The 13,181-nt window shown below is 34.2% G+C and overlaps 1 protein-coding gene across 1 annotated transcript; it reads right to left on the reverse strand.

Annotated features, from left to right (window-relative positions):
- Positions 1–11,708: 11,708 nt before the first annotated feature.
- Positions 11,709–12,842, reverse strand: LOC141419923 (actin-related protein T1-like). The gene has a single exon (XM_074064395.1). It carries the CDS (start codon positions 12,840–12,842, stop codon positions 11,709–11,711), a length of 1,134 nt encoding a protein of 377 aa, XP_073920496.1.
- Positions 12,843–13,181: the final 339 nt, after the last annotated feature.

The following is a 13,181-nucleotide window of genomic DNA, read 5'->3' on the forward strand; positions in this document are numbered from 1 at the left end:
CAGACCTATAAAGAACTAACACAAATTCTCCTCAAATTTTCCATAAAATAGAAAGGAAAGGAACATTACCAGACCCAGTCTATGAAGCCAGTATTAAACCCATTCCAAAACTTTTCCAGGGCAGAACAACAACAAAAACATTGTAGATCAGTCTAATTAATGAACACAGATGCAAAAATTCTCAAATACTTGTAAATATACCGAAACAACACATAAAAAAGATCATAAATCATGATCAAGTTGGTTTCATTCCAGTGATACAAGGATGGTTCATCATATGCAGATGAGTAAATGTAATACAGCATATAAACAGAATCAAGGACAAAATCACATGATCATCTCAATTAATGCAGAAAAAGCCTTTAACAAAATTCAAAATACTTTTTATGATGAAAATTTGGAAGAAACCAGAAATAGACGGAATATACTGTCTATATATGACACACCTATAGCCAACGTCATAGCATATGGGGGAAAACTGTACATACTCTAAAGTCAGGAAGAAGAAAAGGGTGCCTGATTCCCCCACTCTTATTCAGCATAGTATTGGAATCCCTACCTTGAACAAAAAGACAAGCGAAAGAAATAAAAGAGATTCAAATACAGAAAAAGTCAAGTTATCCCTATTTAAAGATGATATGATCTTGTATGTAAAGGACCCTAGAACTTCCACCAAAAAACTCGTAGATTTCAAACACTTTCAATAAAGTAAGAGGATACCCAACCAATACACAAAAATCAGTAGCTTTTCTATGCACCAACAATGAACAGATTGAGAAAGAAATCAGACAAACAATCCCATTCACAATAGCTTCAAAAAAATAAAATATCTAGGAAAAAATTTAACAACGATAAGGACAGAACTTTAAAATTGAAGCTATAAATCACTGAAGAATGAAATCAATGAAGACATCAGAAGATGGAAGAATCTGTCATATTATGGATCAGCAGAATCAATATTGTAAAAATGTCTATATTACTGATAGCAGTCTATATTTTCAATAGAATACTTATTAAAATCCCAATGACATTCTTCACAGTGATAAAAATCAATTAAAGTTCATGTGAATGCACAAAAGAACCTGAATAGACAAAACAATCCTGAGAAAAAAGGGCAAAGCTGAAAGTATCACATTACCTGACTTCAAGCTATACTTCAGAGCCTTATCAATAAAAACAGCATGGGACTTTCACAAAACTAGATAAAAACATTAATGGAGCAGAATATAAAACCCAAAAATAAATCCACGCAGCTGCAACCATTTGATTTTTGACAAAGGGATCCAAAACGTATACTAGAGAAAACACAGCAAAAAATGGTACTGGGAAAACTGAATATCAATATGTAGAAGACAAAAACTAAATCCTAGTCTTTCACCCTGTAGCAATATCAAATAAAAAGTGGATCAAAGATCGTAATGTAAGATATGAAACTATGACAATACTATGGGAAAGACTAGGGGAAATACTGGAACATATAGGCAACTAGGCAGAAGTTGAATAGAACTGCAAAAGCTGAGCAAATAGATTGACAAATGGGACTGCATTGATCTAAAAGGCTTCTGTAGGACAAAGAAAATAGTCACTAGACTGAAGAGACAGCCTACAGAATGGAAGAAAATCTTTGCTTGCTATACATCTGATAAGGTATTAACCAGAATGCACAGGGAGCTCAAAAAACTGAACTCCAAAGAAAGGGCAACCCAAGTAATAAATGAGAAAATTAATTGTACAGACAACTCACAAAAGGAGTACAATCAAACAATAAATACATTAAGAAATGCTCAACATTCCTGGCCATATAGGAAGCGCAAATTAAAACAATGCTGAGATTTCACCTCATTCCAGTCAGAATGGCTATGAGCAAGAATGCAAACAACAAATGCTAACAAGAATGTGGAGAAAGGAAACCTAATCCATTTTTGGCAGGAATGTAAATTAGTTCAAACACTATGGAAATCAGTATGGAAGTTTCTGCAAAAACTAAAAATAGAACTACCATAGGATCTAGTGATACCTCCCCTGGGAATGTATCTGAAGAAATGTATATTGGGATACAGTAGAGACACTTGGACATTCATATTTATTGCTACACTATTCACAGTAATGAAGCTCTACAAACAGCCCAGATACATTACAACTGATTAAGGTGGGAAAGAAAAAGAGAATGTTAGAGAGTGAAAAATATTGAAACATTATATCTATGTATCAAGATAACATAACACAATGCAATGTAACCTTTCGAATAATAGAGGATCATGGTGATAGAGGGAGAGTAGATAATGGAGGGGGGTTAATATGATTAGAGCACAATATATAAATGAAATGCCAAAACAAAACCCCCTTTGACAGTCAATATTCACTTAAAAAATAAAGGATAGGAAGATAAAACAAATCTTCTCCAGGGTTGTGTACCAGTAAGAGGAGGGAGTGCACAAGAAAGAGTAAAGGAGGACAAATATGGTATATGTATTTTGTATGAAAATTGAATAATAAAACTTGTTAAAGTGGTTCTAAAAAGGAGAGAAGAGGATGATGGGGGATGATGGAGAACAACGAAGGGCATGAACCTAATTAAGATATGTTCTAAACACATATGTAAATGTCACAAGGTGTCCCTTCTGTACAACTATTGTATGCTAATAAAGTACATTTATTACTTTTAATATGTGTGTGTATTCTTTAGAGCTTAGTATCAAATTGCTATAGGTTAGAATCCCATTCATTCCTTCCTCCACCCTCACTCCCCAGTGATCTCTATTCTACTTCTGTCTGTTTGGATTTTAATGTTCTAATACTTCATATAAGTAGAATCATGTAATATCTATTCTTTTGTGACTTCTTTTCACTTAGCATAATGTCTTCAAGTTCCATTCATGTTGCATCATGTACCATGATTTAATTCAGTTTTACTTCAGTTTTTGTTAGCACATGTTTATTGTATATGGTGATCAGTATCATTTGATATATCCATATATGCATATGATGAAATTTGTTTGTATTCACTCTCCTTATAATTCTTTCTTATCCCTCAGCCCTTATACCTCCTTATTAACTTTCTTGCAATTTTAAAAAATGGATTTCATTATTGCATTTTCATATGTGGTACAAGGTTGTTTGATCATACTCTCCTCTAAATCACCCTCTATTTTTCACCTTCCAACTGTTACTGGCCCCAGCTAAAATAGTCTCAAATTTATGCTCATATTCTTTATGAATTGTGCCATAATAATCATGGGCTTTATTGTGCATTAACAGAGATTTAGTTGGATATATACTCAAGTATGGTATCAGTTCTAGTTTTAGTGTTTTGAGAAATCTCCATACTAATTTCCATAGTAGTTTCATTAGTTTACATTCTCACCAACAGTTTATAAGTGTTCCTTTCACCCTAGATCCTCACCAACATTTGTTATATGTATTGGTGATAGCCATTCTGTTTGGGATGAGATGGAATCTCAGTGATGTTTTGATTTGTGCTTCCCTTTTGTGGATAGGGATGGAGAACATTTCTTCATGCATTTCCTGACCATATGTACTTCTTGAGAGCTGCTCAAATAATTTGGACATTTACTAATTGGATTATGTCCATTTTTTGTTTAAAGTTTGTGGCAATTGTATATTCTTAATATTAATATTTTGTCAGATGAACAATTGGCAACACTTTCTTGCATCCAATACATTGTCTTCCTTACTCTGATGATTGTTTCCATGACATGCTGTAGATTTTTAAACTAATCCAATTCCATACTCTTTTTCTCTTAGATACTCAAGTTTTCTCCCAAAAGTTGCTGCCCAAACCTGTGTCTTGAAAAATTTTCCCTAAGTTTTCTTCCCTAAGTAGAGAAACTACTGACTTCTGTATATTTATTTTGTGTACTATAATTTTACTAAAAGTGTTTCTCAGACTTAGGATTTTTCTGTCGGAGAATTCAGGGTGTTTTAAGTATAGGAAAGTATCATTTGCAAATAGGGAAAACGGCACTTCTTCCTTTCCTATTTGTATCATTTTCATTTCTTTCTCTTGCCTTTTTGGTCTGCTTAAGAATTCAAGCAGAGTTTTGACTAAGAATGGAGAGAGAGGACACCTTTGTCTTGTTCTTGGTTTTATAAGAAATACTTTCTGTTTTGTCCCTATTAGTACCATGTTAAACATAAATTAGTTTATAAAATGTCATTATTCTAAGGCATTCCCTTCTGTTTCTATTTCCTTGAGGGCTTTTATCATAAAGAGACACTGAATTTTGTCGAACGTGTTCCCGATCTATTGAAATAATGATTTGCTTCTGTCCCTGATTTAGTTTAAGTCCTGTATTATATTTACTGATGAAACTATGTTGAAATAGCCTTCCATACTCAAAATGAAACCAACTTGATTATGGTATATGATTACTTAATGTGTTCTTTAATTCAGTTTGCTAATGTTTTATGGAGAAATTTCGAGTCTAGGTTTATCATGGAAATTGGTCTATAGTTATCTTCTTTCTTGTGTTTTTATCTGGTTTTGGAATCAGCATTAATAATGGCTTTGACATATGTGTTCGGTAGTGATTTTTCCTTTTCCAGTTCATGGAACAATTTGAGGAGCATTAGTTTTAGTTATTTATAATGGTCTGGTAGAACTGAGGAGTGAATTCATCTGGTTTAATGTTCGTTTTATTGGGAGTTTCTTTATCACTGTTTCCATCTCATTGCTCATTATAGATTTATGTATGTTGTTTATGTCCTGTTTGTCCAAGTTTCATAAGTCATATGTGCCTACAAGTTTATCCATTTTTTTCTAGATGTCCTAACTTGTTTGAACGTACATTTTAAAATTCTTTCCTGATTTGCCTGCGTATTTCACTGATATATTTTGTAATATCCCCCCTTTTCAACTCTAATTATATTAATTTGTGACTTTTCTCTTTTGTTTTTGATTAGTTTGGATAAAGATTCATTGATATTGTTTATTTTTTCAAAATACAAAGACTGATTCATTGATTCCTTGTATTTTTCTTTTCATCTCCATTTTTTAAATTTCTGCTCTCACCGTTCTTTCTTTCTGTCTACTCATTTTGGGTTTACCTTATTATTGTTTTTCTAGGAAACTAGGTTTTTTATTTGAGAGCTCTATGATTTATTAATAGAAGTATTCATAGCTATAAACTTTCTTAGGGCCTTTGCTAGAGCCTAAACATACTGGTAGTTTGTGTTTTCATTTTTATTTGATTCTAGGAATTTTCTGCTATACCCTTTATTTCTTTGATCACCCACTGACATTTAAGCATATTGTTCTGTCTTCATATGTTTGTATATCTCCTGTAGGTTCTTTTGCTTTTGATTTCTAGCTTGTTCCATTGTGTCTGATAAAATACAGGAAGCTATTTTAATTTTTTTTATTGGTTATTACTTGATAAAATCTAAATTACATTGTAAGACCTAAAATTTGGTCTTTTTTGGACAGTGTTCCATTGAGGTGTTCTGTGCTTTTAAGTCTGGTAGTGTTTATATAGGGTGTACATTCAGTGTATACATGTTTATAATTGTTATATCCCCTTGAGTGATTTTTTCCTTATTCAATATGAAGTGATCTTCTTTTTCTCTTTTAACTAATGCAAGTTCAAAAATATGCTGTGTCACATATGAGTATAGCTATCCTTTCTTCCTTTAAGGCTCCATTTGCTTCAGATGTATTTTTTCCATCCTTTCTTTTAAACTTGTGCTTGTTTTGCCAGTGAATTTCATTTCTTATGTGCATTACAAGGTTCAGTTTTATTATTTATCCCAATGTTCCAGTTTATATATTTTAACTAGAGAATTAAAACCATTGGCATTCAGAGTTTTTATTGAAAAAGTATATGGTAATTCCTGTCATTTTGGTGTTTTCTCCCCTTCCTCCAGCTTATCTACTTCACCAGTGAAATTTTTCTTTCCCATGTTTTCCTTGTGTTATCTTCTTCTTATGTGTGCAAGGTTCCTTTAAATATGTTCTGTAGTTTTGGCTTATTGGTCAAAAATTTCTTTAGTTTTTGTTTACCATGCAAAGTTTTTACTTCTTCTTGCTTTATGAAGGATAGGTTTGCTTGATACAGTAACTTGGATTGGCAGTGATTTTCTCGGGATTGAAATACATCTTTCCATCCCATCCTTATTTTAAAGTTTCTCTTGAGAAATCTGTGGACATTCTGATGGGTATGCCTTTATATGTGACTCAATGCTTTTGTTACAGCTTTCATTATTGTTTTCCTATTCTACATAATTAATATTTTAACCATAATATGAATAGGAGAGATTTTTTTTTCTTGGTCTTTTCTGTTTGGTGTCCAAAAACCAACCTGTATCTGACTGACCTTTTCTTCCTTAAGATTTGGGAATTTCTCTGTGACTATTTTATTGAATATATTTTCTATGCCTTCAGCTTCCAACTTTTCTCCTATGCCCATGATTCATAGATTAGGTCTTTGAAGGTTTTCCCAAAAGTCTTGTTTATTCATTTGGCACAGATTTGTTTTCTTTCTCTTCCTTCATCTACACATTCAAATAAATCTACCTTGTCTTCACACTCTGATATTTGGTCTTCAACTTGCTCCAGTGTACAGGAGAGACATTCACCTTGGATATTTACTTGACATATTTTTTTCATTTCCAGAGTATAAGTTTGATTACTTTTCAAAATTTATATACCTTTGTGTAATTCTTCTTTTATGCATTGTATTGTCTTCTTTAGTTAATTCAAATCTTTGAGTTTTCTTGGAATGCATCAGTTTATTCAAGTTGTCTTTAAATTATTGTTCATTTATTATAAATATGTTTATAAATATGTATTATCTTTCATCTACTTCACAAAATTTGTGTTTGTTACTGTGGAGTTTTTGAGTTTTAGGGGAGTCATGTTGTTGCAATTTTTAAAAATATATTTCTAATATTTCTGCATAGGGATTTACACATCTGAGGACAAGTAGTTGGTTGAAAGTTTTAACCACCTGTAGTCTTTCATTTGAAATTCTTTCCATGTCAAAGCAGGACAGTTCAGTGCCTAAGTTGAGGTGCTATTTTTCAAAATGTGACTGCGATATTCCTCAGTAGCCCAGCCTTCACCTATATTCTGAAAGCACTGTGCTTAATTCCAAGCATTGCTCAGATCAAAGAAAACTAGCTGGAGTCTCTTGCAGAACAGCCAATTATACTCTTTTTATCAGCTTTCACTTTATAAGTTTTTCTTCTTTGTGTGGTAGTAGCATTGCTGAATGCCAGGAGCTTTATAGCCTTTGGGCTATGCAGACTTCCACTTGCTTCATGAGTCCCCAAGGTGTTTCTAGAAGCAGCAAAGCATTTAAGTTTCACGGTAACCCATGAATGAATCAGAGAGTGGAGGGAGCAGACACAGCACTGAGATCTACACTTAGGGAACTAGTTTCTCTGTCTGCTGATCTCAAGACCATATCTAGCAGTTCACCTCCCTTTGTAAAGGAGGTTGTAGAACTCACATGATTCAGAGGTTCTGGGCTTGGGACCCTCAGTTCTACCTGGCAGAAACACACCTGGTGTAGTTATCAAAGGAAGATATTAGTGCTTTTAGATCCTGCCTAACAGTTCCTCCCCCTGTGTGGGAGAGGGGTATATAAAAGTCTCGTAATTCAGAGAGTATGGGATCTGGGTTAACTTACTATCCTGGTGGCTATCACCAGCCATTTTACAGTTTGTGGAAGTCAAAATCAGTGCATTCAGATCCTACATATCAGTTAAACTCCCAGTGGAGAAGAAGCTGTGGATGTCACATGATTTACCAGCTTTTGGGAGGGAGCCCTAAAGCCAGCATGATAGACAAAACAGAAAGAGCTGGAGATGGGCATTGGTTCATTCACACCCTCCCCCACAATTCACCTCCCTGTGGAGTGAAACAGGCTTTGGAAATCATATGATGCAGAATGCCTGAACTAGTGTCCCTAAAACCAGCACATACCTTGATGCAGTTCCCAGATATGGCCCCCAGTGCTTCCAGGTCATGCCCAGAGGTTCACCTCTCTGTTTGGGGGAGGGTTTATGGAAATGACATGATTCAGAAGGTCTTGGCTAGAGGGTCTCTGACCCATAAATCAGCCAAGACACATAGCCAGAAGGCAAGTTCTAGAGGCCAGATATTTCACAGGCCAAAACTCTGCTTTACTTCCACTGGGAATTTGAGGCAATAGGAACAACTCTTTGACAAATAGAGTAGAACCTCTGACTCCCACATCCTTCACTATCACAGCTCACTGCTGCTTGAACATCTCTGTGAAATTGCATCATACTTTCTCTCTGTCCATTACCATCTCTCATGGCCAGCTATTACCCAGACAAAGTGGCAAGGTGTCCAAAGTTACCTTGAGTCATATTTGTTCTATGTTTTCAAGATGCAGAGCAACTCAGTTTAAAACAACATACCCCCTATCAAGATGACATGGCTCTATAGCCCTTGAAGATATGGTAAATGACAAAATGTCTAAGATTATATGAGCTATAATATCCCTTAATATACTTCTTAGCCATTTAGATTTCCTCTTCTAAGAACTACCTCTTTATACTTTTTTCAATTTTCCATTTGTTTCTTTGCAATTATTGATGTTGTGCATAACTCTTATCTATCAATGAACAGAAATTCTTTTAATAACAATATTTGTTTACCTGTCAAAAGTAAATCAAATAATATACCAAATAGTATTTTCCTTTTGTCTTTTCCTGTATCTTTTTCATCATTTTTCTGATTTTCATAAAGAAAATATTTTAAGCATAAAACTTAGATAAAATATTAAGAGGAATGACAATGGATATTCATTATTAACAATTAACAAATATTTATAGCTTTCATTACAGCTCTAGATTTTTGCATTTTTCCTTGGTGTTGTGTGTAAGAAACTGTTGTATTTTATAAATATGACTTAAGATAGAATTATTCTGAGGCAGACACCCATTATTTTTATCAGCATGTATTAAATGTACAAAGGGGTTTCATTGCGATATTTCTGATCAAAATCATACCCTCTATTAGTCTTTCACACAAAATTTCCCTAACTTTTAAACAAAATTTTTAACAAACTTCACTATTCTATTTTATTCATGTGTATAAAAATGGTCAAACTAGGTACTATTATTGACCTCACCTAATTAATGAAGAGGCTAAATTATGTAATTAATACCTTCTCAAAATCAGATGGCATGTAAAAATCTTCCTTTGAATAGAACTGTAGGTAAGGAAAAGGCCCTTTAAGTACACGTCCGTGAAAAGTAGAGGATGTTCACACCTTGTGATGTCTAGATAGTCTTCCAGAAAGCACAAAAATGAGCTACAAAAATTAGAATTATTCAACATTGTAAGAATTTTCATTTATAAGAATAAAGTTTGTGTTAGTCTGACATTCCTCATATTTGTTGCGGGTGCTTTACCTTTATTCCGTCTCTAGGATATTTATAATTTACGTATGGAAATTCAGATGAATCACACATTATGACAATGAGTGAGTCCAATTTTTATAGTTCATTTTCATGAGTTTATATCAAGAAATGTAAGTGATTTCATATGGTAAACTATATCAGCCTCAGTCATTTCTCCTCAATATTTATATCTCTTTTAAAAGTTTTTAGCATGAAAATTCTCAATTATCATTACAGACAGATAGCTGGGTGGAGTAAAGCACAACACAATATTTTAAGGTGCAGTACTTAAGGAGTTCTAAACTAATTTATATAGGGATATAAATTAGTTTATTGTCTCCTTCTGTATATGTTTTAAGGATTTTGCTATGAATATGAAGAAATATACCAAACATCTATAATGAGTAACATTGTTCAGTACTTAAATGTAGCTGAAAGTATAAGGATGGTATTATGATATAAATATTATAAAATATTTTACTTAATATTTTTATAATTGGAATTTGCATATAGTAATACACAAAAATATTTTTCTTGGATTTTGACTGTGTATTTCTATCAGCACCTGAGTTAAAATTTACTGCCTTATGGCAAGCCCATCCTGATGCTTGCAACATATGTTCAACTTCTTAGGAGATTTCCTAGTAAGTTCTCTATAATTCTGAAATTTTAATATGGCCTGGTAACCTTATGTGCACTGTAAATAGAAATCATATAATGAAACCCCAATAATTTACCTTCTCCACACAATTATTGTCTTTGGAGATGCTCATATGATTTAAAATAGATCATTCTCTTACAAACATATATCTAAATATGTTATACCTAGGTATTAACATATTTTTAAAATTTTTCATGCATATAGCAAGGAGTTTTTTCTTCATTCATAAATTTTTCCTTCTTTTCTCAAATTTATTGATAATGGTCAATAATGAGATCAACATGCAAATAATGGTTTACTTCTACACATAATTAAAGCTAACACATAAAGGAAATTGAGAAAGCAATTGAATCTGCAATAACATAAAATATTGCATATTGGTAGTAAATTAAAAATGAAGATATAGGATTTCTAAACAGAAAATTGCAAAATAATATTGAAATATTCAAAGAATTTGTGAATAAAAATATTGTGTGTATATGAAGTGCATGGTATTGTTAATACGACAATATTATTCAAATTTATATATAAATTAAAAACAATGCTTTAGGAGGATTTTATAGAAATGAAGAAAGCTACAGTAAAATCCATATATAAGAGATCCAAAACACAAATTACTTTTGTAAAAACAGTACAAATTATGAGGACTAACAGTTACTCACTTAAAATTTTAATACAAAGCTAAAGAATTGAAATAGCATGTTAGTAACATAAATATAAGTATATAAATCAAGGAAATAGAATAAATAGTACAAAAATAAACCATTACATATACAGCCAATGGAATTTCAACTAAGATGTCAATATCATACAATGGGAAAAAATTTTCCTCAAGAAATGTCAACAAAACTAGATGTCATGGTACAAGAAAATGAAGCTGATTATTATCTTTCAACATAAACATAAACGATAATACACAGTTAATCCAAACCTTTACATTAAAACCTGAAGCCACACAATTTTGGAAGAAAATAGGGCTAAATTTTCATGACAGAATTTTGCAATGACTTCTTAAATGATACCAAAAATACAAGTAGCTAAGGAAAACCTGAAAAATTGGACTTCATCAACACTGAAAAGTTCTTTTCATAAAAAAATTAAGAGAATAAACAGCTAATCAACAAATTAGGAAGTCATAGCCCAATTAAAAATGAACCAAGAAATGACGATATCTCCTCAATGAAAATAAACAAAAAAAGATAAATACATAAAAATGTGTAATATCTCTGTTAAGGAATTGTAATTCTAAAGCACAATGAGATATCATTTCATAGTATTTATAATGACTACTAATCCTTCTCCCAATTACCAATTATTGGCAGCAATGTAGGTAAAATGGATTGATACATAGCTGATGGAAATGTAAAATGCTGACACTTTGAGGGAAGCATTTTGGGAGTGTTCAAAAAGTTAAAGAAAAGAATTAGTGTATGACCCAGAAGTTCTACTCCTAGATCTATACTATAAAGAACTGAGAGGTAGTCAAATAAATAATTGTACAATGCTTACAGTGTGCACTAGAATTAATAGAAGCCTGAAATGGGATGAACACTTTTATTGAACATTCTACTGAAGGATAAGGAACAATCCTATCTCTCCCCGCCAATACTCTGTTCACCTGACATTTTGAGTTGCACCCTGTGATCAGTGGACTCTAAAAGCACTTTCTCTGAACCACAAATTTCCCAAACTCCTTGAAATCCGCAGAAGTAACCCACATCTGCTTGAAAGTGCTCATACAACTCATGATGGATGCACCAATCCATGCAGAGAAACATCTATCTGGAGAAGCTGTGATCTTGATGGGAGTTCCTATGGAAACCCGTGGTTCCAACTCTTTCATGAGCCTTTCTTCAAAGCCAGGAAATAGAGTATTGCCTCCAGATAGCACAATATCCGCAAAAAGGTTCTTCTGGATGTCTGTGTCACACATCATTATGCTGTTGTAAACCATTTGGGGAATTCCTGGGTCATGGATGCCTAGCTGATCAGGTCCAAAAAGAACCTCAGGCACCTGGCATAGATGGTCCCCAATCTGTATGATATTCCCATCTGGCAGCTTGTATTGTCTCAGAACCTCCTGCTGCCTTTTGGGTATCTCTTTCTCCGGCTCCAAGGTGACAAGGCATACCTTCTCTTTCAAGTCATCCATCATGACCTTGTTGAACATGCAAGGGAAGTTATAACCTCTAGCAAGGAGAAGCTGGATGAGGTGTTCAGTGATGTCCCTCCCTGCCACATAGAGTTTGGTGACAGCATGAGGCAAGGAGTAACCCTCATAGACGGGGACAGTGCAAGTGACCCCATCCCCACTGTCCACCACCAGGCCTGTGACACAGGCAGAGGCATAGAGAGCTGCTGCTGCATGGTTGAACAGGTATAATGCAGGCACATCAAATTTCTCAAACATGATTTCTGCAGTCTTCTCTCGAGTGTCCCTTGGGTTCAAGGAGGGCTCAGTCATTAGCACAGGCTGTTTGCTGGGTTTGACTCCTAGCTCCCACTCAAAAAGGTGATCCCAGAGTTTTTCCATGTCATCCCACTTTGTTACCAGCCCACGCTCAATGGGGTAGTGCAAATATAAATTGTCATACCTGTGCTGGGCTTCTTCTCCTACAAAGTAACTCTTCTGGTTGGCTCCTGATGAAGGTATGTTGAGTTTAGGGTGCCCCACAACAGCACTGATGACATGATGGGGTCCAATGTCTCCTGATAGGCCCACTTTGCAGAGTCCTGAACCAATGTCAAAAATTATAGCAGGAATATCCAATATGTGTGGATTAAACATGTCTGCACTTGATCTTGTGAACTTCGCCAAAAAAGAAAGAACTCTGGTCCACTTGGTGGTAAAACAGATACTTTGGTAGTTTTAAAATCACAGGATTCCAAAATTCTTATATGGTCCCCCAGGTGAAGCTGGCAGGCTGCCCCAGTCTACCAGAACAATCCTGTCCTCACCCCATGAGTTCTGTTGGCTTTCTGTTGGTTCAGATCCTGCTGAGGTAATTTCAGTGATAGTTGCCAGGTATGTAACAATGTAGCCATGACAACAGTTTTCCTTTGTGAGCCCAAGAAGGGTGGAGTCTCTCAGCCAGCAGTACTCTTGGTACTGTGAGCCATGGAGAAG

Source organism: Castor canadensis, chromosome X, assembly GCF_047511655.1.
Source record: "Castor canadensis chromosome X, mCasCan1.hap1v2, whole genome shotgun sequence".
NCBI classification, from domain to species: Eukaryota; Metazoa; Chordata; class Mammalia; order Rodentia; family Castoridae; genus Castor; species Castor canadensis.